General features: G+C 39.4%; 2 protein-coding genes across 2 annotated transcripts; one reads left to right on the top strand and one right to left on the bottom strand.

The window, feature by feature from the left end:
* Positions 1-454: 454 nt before the first annotated feature.
* LOC121797709 (GATA transcription factor 15-like) lies at positions 455-1,566 on the bottom strand. Its single transcript, XM_042196394.1, has 3 exons — positions 1,241-1,566; positions 1,016-1,153; positions 455-930 (listed from the first exon to the last, which is right to left on the bottom strand). Exons 1-3 carry the CDS (start codon positions 1,256-1,258, stop codon positions 610-612), a joined length of 477 nt encoding a protein of 158 aa, XP_042052328.1. The 5' UTR covers positions 1,259-1,566; the 3' UTR covers positions 455-609.
* An 8,647-nt stretch (positions 1,567-10,213) lies between these two features.
* LOC121764068 lies at positions 10,214-11,137 on the top strand. The gene has a single exon (XM_042160174.1). The coding sequence runs from the start codon at positions 10,214-10,216 to the stop codon at positions 11,135-11,137; it is 924 nt and encodes a 307-aa protein (XP_042016108.1).
* The last annotated feature ends 2,936 nt before the right edge of the window (positions 11,138-14,073 follow it).

Raw genomic sequence — 14,073 nt, 5'->3', positions numbered from 1 at the left:
TTACCATATTCTTCTGTTCCACAAAGTTTATCTCACTTGGAATCTATCCAAAAATAGACATTAAATACCCTCTCAATATCCTTAATATTAGACCCTTATTCCATTATACACCTCCATTTAATATAAAGTCAAACAATTTCTTAAAATTCGTATCAAATTAAATTGGGACAAACTTTGTATAAAGAAGGGAGTACAATAGAAGATTCCATATAAACATCCAAACTGAAACTTGGAGGGAAGAATTGTGATCAAAATTTTTGTCTAACTTTACATCCAACAGAATTTCGAAACCAACATATGTTCCCTCCAATCTTGCCAATAATAAAGAGGTAAACACAACACAAATTTCATACTCATAAAATTAATTGTTAATTACTAAATGTTTAACGGTCCTATTATAGACAACCATTCTTAAAATTCAACCTTTGTTTGGGGAAATTAGAACCATAGATTATTAACCATTAAATTCAGTTTTTGATCAATTAATCTTCACAAACATACTCAACCAACCCAATACTCTCAAAAAACTAGTAGTTGTAATCTATAAGAAAAATTAAATTAGAACAAATTTCCAAGGGGCAAAAAAGAGGGAAAAGTTGTACAACTCCCCTAAGCATAAACCGATCCACACGACAAAGCCATCAAGAGAAATGCCGCTTGCTCTTCCTCCCCAATTTTCCTCCTCCTATTCGTATTCGATCTCGGCCTCTGCAACGCTACGTCTCTACCAAAATCCCACAACTTATTCTTGAACGAATCCCCAATTTTCCCTGGGGTACTATCGCCACTGCTGGTGGTACAACTGTTGTTGCTGCTGCTGCTCTGATTGCTAATCGCTTCATTTTTTTTGCATTTCTTCTCCTCCTTCGCAACTCCCATCATTGCTCTCCTCTTCTTCCTGCTGCGAATTCCACACGCGTTGCACAGTGACTGCAGGCAAAACAACAAAATAAGGTTCCAATTCGTGATTCAAAAAAAGGAATTGGTGAAACAGAGTTTGGTTTGGTGGGTGTACCTTGGGTCCAGCTGGACCGCCGCGCCATAGGGGGGTTTTGGAGGTGCCGCAATCGACACATGACTTGGCATTGGAGCCGTCGGATGAAACCCTATCTGGAGTAGGTGTTTGGCTACTCATTTCCTCACACTCTGATCCCTAAAAAACACACAAAATCAGTAATCAGAAACGCAATCGACGCATTCTGATCGCCGCTCGTGATTTTTTACAGAGGCGATCACTTACTTTATCACTCAGATCCATGATTAGCCGAAGATCTGAGACGAGTTTGATCGATCAATCGGAGTCACTGAGATCGCACCTCGGTTACTGTCTACGCATCAGATCAGAATACGATCACTAGCTCCGATCGACGTGAAAAATCAATCTTCAGTGAAGTTTCATCACAAAACTTGACTGTATTTTTCTCTCTCTACCTCTAAACGGAAAATACACAGGAGTGAAGGGGGGAATTAGGGTTTTTGAGAGGTTGGGAGAGTGAGAATGAGGAGAGATTGGGCTGATGATTGAGAAGAGAACCGACAAGCAGAGAGTGTAGAGTGAGAAAATGATTGGGGGCGATTGAGAATAAGAATATTTGTTTGAGGATTAATATATATAATTATATGAAAACCCTAAGGCGCGCGGCATTGCGAAATTACTGAAAGGGGCTTGTTCTGTCCGCGCATATCACTCACCACAAAAGGCGCCATTGGAAATCAATTTCTTTAATTTTCGCGAAGGATGGTTTCGGAAATTTGTTGGGGATATTTTTGTGTTTGCCGCCATAACAAATAAAATATTTTTGTAGTAGTAATATTATGGCATCTACAATGGGACGCCTGATGGCACGTCCGATGCGTGCCATCGTCCGCCCCATTGTGGGTGCCCGCCTACGCCACGCCTGATGCATCGTCCGCGGTTGAAGCGCGGACGATGGCCTATCGTCCGCGCCATCGTCCGCACCATTGTAGGCTCGGCAGATGATGGGCGCGGACGATGGGCTATCGTCCGCGCCATCGGGCGCCCCATTACGGTATTGGCAGACGATGGTCGCGGACGATGATGTGAATCTCCAAAATTAGCCCAAGACTTGTTCTTGTAAAAAACAACACAATTGAAATTACAACAAACTAAAAACACTACAACAAAAACATAAAACGCATTACATTGAAACTAAATAAAATTTTACACTAAAAAGGATAGGTGTTACATCCCACAAAAAGATAGAACAAAATTAGAATGGACGAGGGGGATCGAAATGGAAGAAGTTGAGGAGTGAACAAATGACCTCTTGAAGACCGAAGGACCTCCACCAAAAAGATGATGGCAACCCTTGGCAACTTTCATCCAAGTAACCATTTATATCGACTCACTCGCTACAATGCGGCGAAGCCGCCGAGCACGATAGTACCGACACACCGATGTCCTCCCTGCGTCCCATAGGCGTCAAGGCTGCGAAGACCAAGGGGAAGGCGGCGGCGACATCATCCTCGACCGCCGTCGCGCCATCGCCGATCCCTGCCCCGAGCGCGACGGCCGCCGCGTATGAGTCGTTGGCAGCAGCCTCGATGGCGAAGACGTTGTTGCAGACGCACAAGGGCCTCAAGAAGTGTACGGACCCCGCCAAAGCCAAAATTCTCCGGGGGTTGATCGATGAGGCTCTGCCGGAAGTTGGGAATTGCGTAGATTAGCCAACTTGAATCGTGTAACTTTTGTGTATTTATTAATGCAATATTCACCGGTTTTTGGTTACTCGTTGTGTTTTTAAATTAGTTTGCATTATATATTTGAAAACATTTAAATTAATTAACAAAACAATATTAAAACATATAGGGCGCGCCTTAGGGCGCCCCATTGTAGGTGGGAGGGTAGGAGGATAAAACTGCTGACGTGGTGCGCCTTAGGGCACTCCATTGTGGATGCCCTTAATTCTTCCGTCCCCCTAAATTATACTCCATACACATTCATTTTTTTCTGTCCTTTATAAATAAATAAAAAAAATTAAACATATTTTTTACTAATACACTTTTTTCTATCTCTCTCCTACTTTACTAATTTTGTATTAAACCTTGTGCTGTTACAAAAATTCCTAATTTTTTTAGGACATATGAGTTATTTTTTTACTATTTTTTAAGTGAACCTGTGCTAGTTGATTGTCGGTTCTTATTCACCATGATTTTTCTACTTCGAATCATAATCAAAATAAAAAACTATGATCTGATTTTCCGACCCTTTACTCTAAATTTAAATCTAATACGGTAATTCTACTTCAATTATTTAAAACAAACTCAAGCCCAAAAAAACTACTTTCATCTAGAAAAATAGTCATCATTTTCTCATTGAAGGTCGTCTACCAAAACTATTCTATATCTATTTATTGTAAGTTTTTTCTTTCTAATGAAGTAAGCTTCCTTTCGCTAACAATTTAATCACTTTTTTTTTTCTCTATATCCGTTTTACTTTATCAATTTGTATTGGAACCGGTATCATCCGAACACTATTTTTTGTGAACAAAATGAGGTACTATTATTTATTTACTTATTCTTTTTATACTTTTGAATTATATACTCCATTCGTCACATAAAAATAGCCTTCTTTTGCATTTTGGGCAGTCCCACAAAAATATTAATCTTCTTTTTAGCATGTTTTTCTCTTATGAGGTGGGTCCAATTTTCTTTTAACAATACTCCAATCACTTTTTCTTTTATCCACTCTTACTTTATCATTTTTGTATTAAAACTCGTGTCATCTCCAAAATTTCTATTTATTTTGTGAGAGGGAAGAAATATACTTCCATACATATTTAATATATTTGTATTTAGAGTGAACTACATAAAATGTCTCTGACGTTTCCATTTGTTTCACTCCAGAACTCTGACTAAAAAAAATATTGCCACAAGTCTCTGGCCTTTAACATAAATCACATATCATGTTTTTCGGACTAAAATGCCCTTCAGCCCTAAAAGGGCATTATGGGCATATCACACGAACTTTGGCAGTGGCGGCCTGCATGCTGCAGTGGCGGCTTGCGATCTGACGCGATTTGACAGTTGTGCGTCAGCCGTCAGTTATGATGGTTGTGTGTCAGCGGCGGTCTGTGTACCGAGACACCACATATATGTGCCACGTATACCATACTTCATTTGTGATTTAACAAATACATTTCAAAAATTTCACAACCCATTGTTTTCGGACTTGACCACTCTCCCACCCCGCCTAAAATTTTCACAAAATAGGTAGTTCGCTTTTCACTCTCCCACCCCGCCTAAAAAATCCACAAACATTGTTTTTACTCTTCATTCTCTCTGCTCCCATCTGGAAAAATCTATCTTGCATGAATGGCGCCCAAACGGAAGCGCACTAGATCGTTAGGCGCATCGTCGGGATGTAATTCGTCTTGCCATAAAAAGGAACCCACACCCCTGCCATCGTCACCACACTGGCGACCACCACCGCGACATGCACCGGTGGTCATAGATGTGGAAGAAGAAACCTGGGATATCCGAGATCCTCGGCTGGATTTTTTCGTCCCAGAAGACGAATACAGTAAGTTTGTATTTTTTATCCTCAGTTTGTGATTTAGGGTTTATGAAATTGATTTTTTGGGAATATTTTTTGGTCCTCCGGAAATTGATTTTGATCCTCGGTTTGTGATTTAGGGCTCCAGAAATTGAATGTTTTGTGATTTTCTTTTGGATGTTTTGGTTTGATTTTTGATTTTTCTTAACAGGGGAAGAACCTAGAAAGTTTTTGGTTGCTTTCCATCATGGAGGTTTATTCTTCTCTACTAAAGATGAGAAAAAGTATGTTGGTGGGTATTTGACATACTTCGATTTCTGTAACATAAACCATTTCGCACTCATAGACCTCTCGAATATGGTGTTAAAGTTGAAGTATGATAGGAAGATGATATGTGAGTTCTATTATTGTGATCCAAAGTACAGTCATGACTGCAAGGGGGTTATAATCGGCGGCCATTTGTTGCCCATTGTTGAGGATACACATCTGGATGATTTCCTCAAAGTGGCGGCTACTACGACAAAGTTAGTCCACATCTACGTTGTGGAGATAACCCGGGCTAAAACTATATTGAAAAAAATGAAGGATGAAGCGCAAGAGCTTCTCAGAGTCAGGGCGGCAAAACCCCCAGGAGTCATTATTGAAGAGATCGAAGAAACCGAGCCAAATGTGCCAGTGCAAAAACCCAGAACGAAGAGGAGGCAGGGGGGTCAGTTCCAAGGGCATCGGAGTAAGCCTTTGATGATTGGCTGGTATGATATGGATGTTGAGTTCGAGGAATATCTTACGAAGAGTTTAGAAGATGATCGTGCTCAGAGGAAGAGGGACGTGGAAGTAGCTAGTTAAAATTTCGTGGATGCATTTGAAGCGGTATCATCCGAATCAGTACCATCCGAAGCCCCGGTATCTGAGGTTGGAGAAGTATCAGTTGCAGCACCAGACGTTGAACGTATAGCAGAAGTTGGAGGAGGATATGTTGGAGAAGTATGCGAAGTTGGAGGTGGTGACTTGCATGCACACGTACCAGAGGTAATTAGTTGTGATTTACATAATTGATTTGGTACCTCATTTGTGATTTTATGAATAGTTAGCGTATCTCATTTGTGTACGTTTTTGTGTCCCTCATTTGTGATTTTGTGTATTGTAGGATGTAGCCAGGCCTTCATCTGTGGACCATTCCGAGCCGATTGGTCCAAGTGTCCATGCTGATAGAACCTGCAACTGTAGATGAAGACGTGTACAAACCGGTCATGGACGGTGATTGTCAATCACAGCCGGACATACGTGTAGACAATGATTTCTTTCCAATCGTTGAGGACATTACCCATGAATTGTTCATGTCCGAAGCTGACACCCATGTGCAAGAGTAAGCTCAAACTGAAGCAGCGTCTGAACAACCCGTACCAGTGGTGGGAGAAGTACCCCATCAGGTGGATGAAGCTGATGTTTATTATCCTTCATTGATTATGTTCCCGATGGATGTCATCTTCATAATGAGGGAAGTAATGAAGATGACAATACTGATGAGGTCGGCCATTTTATCTCGTTGGCCAACATGTGTCGCGATGAATAGATGTTTACCTCATACTACGAGCCATTATGTCGGCAACAACAACCGGAACAGGAGGCGGAACCGGAGATCGAACCACAAGGTTCTGGACAGCAGTCTGGTGAGGGCAGTGGAGGGTCCAAGAAAAAGCGAAAGTTTTCCCCTGTTGTGGAGAAACGGAACACGTCGGATGCAAACCCTCTATACGAGCAAGAAACAGTTGATGAGCTACAAGATCTACAAGATCTAGAGGATTTGGAAGGGTTGCGTAGAAAGGGTATCAAGTACACCCCATTCAAGCTGACAAATGAGGTTCTAGCATGGAAGCCTGGTGATTTTTTTAAGGATCGGGATTTCTTCTATCAGGTCGTTCGCCAGTACGCGATAATGACCAGACGACGTATACATGTATCCAAAAATGATGGCAAGAGACTCCGTGCCATTTGTAAAGGCAAGGCATGTGAATGGTATGTGTATGCACGGAAGATCGAAACCCACAACAATACAGATTTGTGGTTGTGAATATACAGAGAGATCATTCTCACACGTGCTCGCAAGTGTTGGATCAGAGATGGCTCCAAGTGCTAGCTGAGCGTTACATGGAGAAAATCAAAGCGAATCCCCACATTACATTGGCAGCTATACGGCAGTGTGTGGATGAGGAGTTCGGGCTAAAAGTTGGTAGGATGAAGGCGTATCGCGCAAGAGACAGTGCATTAAAAGGTATTTTTGGCAAGGCGGGACTCCAATATAGGCGACTGTTCGACTACAAAGCTGAATTGGAACAGACACACGTAGACTCTAGTGTGCATATACACTACGAGAACAACGGTTGGCGGCCTATTGCGTGGGCGTGACTGTCACGGCCGCCCTTACTAAAGATAGTGAAGACGGGGAAAACGTGACGAGGGGAGGGACTAAGGAGCGGGGAAGAAATGGGGGACACAATAAAAGTTGACACTAAATGCAAAAATTTGATTAACTTCCAAAAGGGAAAATACTTTAGTCTACAAAAATATTTTAGTTTATCAAAAGTAAGTAGCGGAATAAAGTCTCAAAGTATTTGACACAATAAAGTCATACGAAGTAAAGTAAACTCTTGTGACATCAGTTTTCAAAAGTAGCAGCGGAAATAAGTTATCAAAGAGAGTCATAGGATGACGCCTATGTATGAAGACACAACGCATCCAAATTTCCTAAGCCGACTCAACATCCATCGCAATACCCCGCTCAACCTGCACATAAAGAAAACATATGCAGGGCTGAGTATTTGATATACTCAGTGAACACACACGCCAAAATATTTGATAAAAGTTATGTCATCCATACCATAGTGAACTCGAGTTTTAACATTTTAGAAAAGAAGTATCATCGAGTATCACAAAAACATTTTCATAGCCTGGCCAGGCAAAACAATCTCCCCACTTTCTCAACAATCAATCATTCACATCCTCTTACCATAGTGCGATGAAAGTGTGGCCACACTATTCGCCCACGAGACCGGCCGACTAGCAAGGACGGCTCACGATCCCATCTGTGTACACAGCCTGATAGGGTTTGCGGCCCTACTCAGACCCGAATTCGTTTATCATAGCCCTATAGCCTAATGGAACGAACTCACAAACTAGACATCAAGCACAATCTCAACATAGCCCTATAGCCTAACGGAGCAAGCTCAAACGAACTAGGCATCAGACAACAATCTCAACATCACACATAGCCCTATAGCCTAACGGAGCAAGCTCAAACAAACTAGGCATCAGGCAACAATCTCAACATCAAAACAATCACGGCATGACATAACACTTTAAACCACCCTTGTAGCTCCACAATCATACTTTTGAAACGTAAAAGAGTTTAGTAAAAGAAAGTCCACCTCGCTTGCTTAGACAACACAATACACAACTCAAAAGCAACCATCGTTCCTTGTGCTCACGTACGCACAACAACCCTTGTCAACACCACAACACAATCAGCCTTCCATCAATACAATTTATCATGCATGTTCTATCGTTCCTTTCATCGTTTTCTTAAATTACCCATCCCAAAAGTTCACCAACATAAGGAAACACACCATAGTATACCTCAACGTAAAACACATAACCACGCCATAAGATACGTTCCTTAATCACACATGCATCATGTAATTCATTCAAACTTGACGACAAGTATTATTTTAACATGACAGAAATCTGGCAGAACTGCGCAGTCATTTTGTAAAAATCATTAAAAATCCATCCGACCTCCGTTGGGGCTGAAATTTTACCACAACACAGTAGACACATCAAAGATTATCCAATTAAAATTTCACATCAAAATCACATTTTAGGTCGGTAAAATAAAAAACGAAACTCATTGGACGAGAATATAATTTTTGACAGAACTGCGCAGTTAACTTTAAAAATTCATTAAAAATTCATCTTTCGTCAAAAGAGGATGAAATTTATAAACAACACAGAACACATCTCAAGTATTACTCAGTTAAAAATTCGTGCCAAAATAAGATCGTTTGGTCGGTCAAACACACGTCGAAATCTACTGTCCGAACACCACATCATGCTTCACAAATTCGAATTAGGGTTTATCTATCATTCATCCAAACACATATATTCATGCTTCCAACACATAATCATGCTTCAAAAAGATCTCACAATCATGTTCTCATATATTCACATATCATTCTCCAACGAATCATCCACAACCTCACACATACACATACATAAACGCACATACACATACTTTCTCATGCAAACATCATTCCCAACCGATTAATTTTTAGATCTACGATTTCTACACTCGCTATATGCATGAGGGGATCAAGAAACATGGATTCAATGGTAAGAATGAGAAAGATGATTCAAGTATACCTTTCTCTTGCAAAAACAATCGGTAGGAATGACGAATGATGCGATTCTTCGAGAAATCTTGAATTTCCAACTCCACAATGATGCAAGAACAAGGAATTGGTGAATGATTGGTAGAGAAGGAGAGGAAGAGAGGGAAAAACGTGTGGGAGAGAGGAGAGGGAGAGAGGGGCGTAAATAATGGAGCTAGGGTTAGGGTTCTTTTAATTTATAGTCTAGGATAAATCCCACAATTAAATAAAATAATTAAATTATGAGGGAATAAAATAAAATCCCACAATTAAAAATGAAAGTAGGTGTGTGGAATGGGAGAGATCAAGGAAAAAAAATACTTAAATCCTCAAATCAAATAGGAATAGGATTTAAATTTGGTAAGATATGGTAAGATTTAATTGGATTTTAAATCAAGGAAGAAGACAAACAAGATACCAATTAAATCCACAAAATAATTCATTCTCCTAATTACTAGGAGATTTTGAAAATCTCAAGGGATGGCATAATTTGGTTTGGATTTAATTTGGATAAATATCCCAAAGCAATTAATTAAATCCAAGAAAGAAAGTATTATTTCCAATAAATAGGAGGGCCGAAAATTTCAAATAAAATGGCTAGAATGATTATGCATTATCCCATTTAAGTTAATTCACACATTGGAAGCTTAATCACATTAACTCACATAACTCACAACAACTAATTTCACATAATTAACTCAAACACATAGAGACTCAATTTCCACAAAGGAATTCTCATTCAACATCCATATTAATTAAAAAAAGCCATCAAATAAAAATAATAATAATAATAATAAGTCACAATTTTCCGGGGTGCTACAGTGACTGGGGCTGAGAGTTATGATCAGTGGAAATGGTTCCTCGGCTATCTGGCAGAGGACCTCCACATACATGAGAATGCCCCAAGATTTGTCTTCATGTCTGATCAGCAAAAGGTACGAGTAATGTGATTTCAGTAAAACGTGTATACTTTAATTGAGATTTTTTAAATAATAACACTTTAGTTGTGATTTGGCCTATATAGTAGTAGTTCGATTGTGATTATATATTTTCTGTTTGTGTTGTGGCTTATACATGTACTAATGGGTGTTGTGTTACATGCATTTGGTAGGGTCTTGCAAAAGCCATCCTTGAGGATTTCTCACAGAGCGATCATCGCTTCTGTGTGCAGCACATATACAACAACTTCAAGAAGAGATTCATCGGGGAGAATTATAAGGAGATATTGTGGAAGCTTGCTTCGAGTACAACCCACGAATAGTATGTGGAGCGGATGGATGCACTGCGGATTATATATCCCCAAGCACATCAATACCTACTCGGTGTTGCTCCTAAAGAAAAATGGGTGAAGGCTTATTTCTCTCCGCATGTTTGTTGTGATGTTATCCTCAACAATATATGCGAGACCTTTAATTCGAAGATAGCAATTGCTCGCGAGTTGGCCATTATCACCATGTTGGAGGAGATCCGGACAAATAAAATGGAGAGGTCACAGATTAGACGCCCGTGGATCAAGACATACGATCACACACTGCCACCCGTTATCAAAGGGAATGTGGATAAGTTGTTGGTGAGGGCTTCTTCTTGGAGATCAACATGGAACGGAAAAGATTCGTACCAAGTGTCGGGACCGTCAGGCCAGTATGCAGTGAACATGCGTGAATTTACTTGCTCTTGCAGATTATGGCAGTTGACTGGGATCCCATGCACTCACGCCATCGCTACAATCAACAAGAATGGGAAGGGAGTAGCAGACTATGTCTCCCGCTATTATTTGCGGTCCACAATGACGCTTCTGTACGAGAATGTCCTCTACCCAATCAATGGGATGGATAATTGGCCGAAGACTTTTGAAGTTGGATTTGAACTGGCACCCCCGAGAACAAAGCGACAACGTGGACGGCCAAAGAAACTGAGGCGTGAAGAACCCCAAGTTCGTCATCACGCGAATGGATCTGAGTCACTACGACGAACCTTTGTACTAAGATGTCGCCGGTGCGGACAAGATGGGCATAACCGAAGAACATGCACTAATGATCCCCGTGTAGATGCTCGAACCGAAGTTGGACAGAGTTCACAGCCTAGTGAGCCCAGTGACCCACCACAACGGACTGCGGTGACAGGACTGAGTCGGCTAACGTGTTTCAAAATGAAGAGGTATTATTCATTACGATTATATGAATGCCCTACCCGCTAATTGTGTATTTTAATGGTTTGTTTGTTACAGGCCACTCTACCTCGGCGAGAACAACCTAGCATACATCGGTCTATGCGGTCAAACCAGGAGGTAGTAGTCAAGATCACTTTTCATTTCATAAACATTGTAAGTCAATTTGACCGGTTTGTTATTTGTTGTAGACCAATTCCACTGGTACAAGGCCTAGCACACGTCGATCTACTCGGTCAAGCCAGGAGGTAGTATTCAAGCTCAATCTTTCACTTTTCATTTCCTAAAATTCCAGTCAGTCTGACCGGTTTGTTGTTTGTTGTATACTTCATTCGTCAGTGTGTAACTTCATTCCTGTACAATAATTCAAGTGTCACTTATTGCTTGAAGAAAGAAAGTGTTACCATTACATTAGGAAAATAATTACAACGCATAAAAACAATATTACAATCTTCAGATTTCGGGACGTTTTTTTGGTTCTAACAATTTCTAAATTAAGACGTGCACACTCCTCAGTCTTCATGCTCAATTTTAACTTCATATCTTCACAGTCGTCACTTTTCATGGGTAATTTATCTTCAAGAACACCTTCCACAATATTCTTGCATCGGAGTTATTCTTCAAACCTGTATTGTTCGAGCTTGATTCTTTGAAAGTAAGTGTCTTGGCTTGGCGAAAGACCCGCATCAAACCAACAGAAGAATCTGCAATCATCTTCATTCCATATTGGACAACGATAGTAACGTCAACCAGGATTAGCAGTCGTCCTAGATGTCACAAGCTCAGCCTCGAGATCGTGATTACAGTTCACAATCTGTGAACGAGCCCAATCCCAATTGAAACTTGACCCGAACGATTGAGAACTTGAAGAAGACATTGCAAGAACGACCTGAATTAGATTTGGAAATTAAAACCTAAACATATTACAAAACTTATACGTCATTATTTATGAAATTAAAGTCCCAAAAAAATGCACGATACAGCCTAACACACATAACCCCTAAATTGAATACATCCAGATTCAGCTGCAAAATCCACCCAAATTCAGCTACAAAATCCACCCAAATGGGTTAGAGTGCAAGTTACCAACATTGCGATCTCAAGCTCAGCTATAGAGAATGAATTGAAAAATGAGTATACGACGGCAGGGATCACACGCATTAGACGAACGAAAATGGGAGGATGAATTGAGATGAGAGAATAGAAAATACTTTCATATCCTTAAAATGTAGAGGGAAGTACACAGATTAATTCGAACATCAACTTTGATTTGAAATGAAATCCCAAAAAAATTGCACGACCCTGCCAAACACATATAAACCCTACATTAAATACAACCAAATTCAGCTGCAAATTCAACCCAAAAAACAGACCCAAATCGGTAGGGATAACACGACGAGAGACAATGGAAGGACGAATTTCAGTGCGAGAGAAGAAATTACCTAAATTGGGATCTTACAACAGAGTATACGACGGTAGAGTTCAAACGACGAAACACGATGGAATGTTGAATTACAGTGAGAGAAAGAAGGAAGAAGAGAAATTAATTTCAAACACTTAAAATATAGATGCACAGTGCACGACATTACACGAAATTGGGACAAATCAAATTTGAGTTGACAAAGGTGCAGACCTAATGTCTGCAAAAGTGCAGCCTCGTGCAAAGTAGGCCTGCAAAGAGAGGGTAATATGTCTTAAATGCCCTGTAAGGCATAAGGGTCTTTTAGTCCGAAAAATGGCTACAAATATACGATATGTGATTATGTTAAAGGCCAGAGACTTGTGGCGATATTTTTTTTAGTCAGGGGTCTGGAGTGAAACAAATGAAAACGTCAGAGATATTTTATGTAGTTCACTCTTGTATTTATTAAATAAAAAGTTGCACAATTTGCAAATCCAAATGCATTAGATATATTACAATAACATTCAAACTTAAATTAAATTACGCTTAAAATACCACAATGAAATGAGAATATTCAGCTAAATGAGACGATGTATTAAATGAAAAATTTGGGCAACCAATCCCATATTTCCCAAAATTCAATATCCGATATCCGATATCCGATTTGAAAATGATTTAGGGTACCCAGATACCCAACTCGGGTATCCAGTCCCGATTGTGGATTTTTATTTTATTTATTTTATTAATTTTTAAAGAAAATTAACTACTCCCTTCGTTCCATAGTAGTGGATGCGTTTTTTTCGGCAAGTGATTTAAGAAAAATTGTGTTAGATGAATTAAGTAATATAAGAATAAAGTAGAAATGAAAAAAGTAGAGAGATAAAGAGATAATAAAATAAGAGATACTAAAGTAAAAGTGAGAGAGAGTAAAGTAAATGAGAATAGATGTGTTGACTTTTACTAAAAAAGAAAATGACTCTATTAATATGAAACGTACCGAAATGGCAAAATGACTCCACACTATGGAACAGAGGGAAGTACAAACTATTAGTAATACAAACTTGTAGTTCGAATTTGATACAAACTTGAAGTAGTTCGAATTTAAGATAAAAAACTACTCATATTACAAATTTTTAGAAATACAAAATTCATAAGTAACATCCATTATTCATCCATAGTAAACATCACAATTCATATATTAACCCTAAATGTAACTTAAGAGTGAAGGATTTTGAGAGTACATTTGATTTTTTAAATAATAAAAATACATAATTTATTAAATTAAAAAAATAAAAATAAAATCGGGTAATTTGTGTAACCCGATCGGGTATCGGTAATCTAAAAATTCTATACCCGAAGCTGATCCCAAAATCCAAAAAATTGGATAGCGGGTATCCAATTCTCGGATATCCATTTTGACAATCACACCAGTTCCATTCCACATGATTTCCATTTTCCACAAGGGAATGACATCGATATTAAAATAATGCATCCAGTCAAAGTAAACTGACCAAACAATATCAGAAAATCAATGCAATATATATACGCTGGAAAATAACTTCGT

Source organism: Salvia splendens, chromosome 1 (assembly GCF_004379255.2).
Source record: "Salvia splendens isolate huo1 chromosome 1, SspV2, whole genome shotgun sequence".
In the NCBI taxonomy this organism is placed as follows: domain Eukaryota; kingdom Viridiplantae; phylum Streptophyta; class Magnoliopsida; order Lamiales; family Lamiaceae; genus Salvia; species Salvia splendens.
This window is presented reverse-complemented; position numbering and strand designations above follow the sequence as displayed.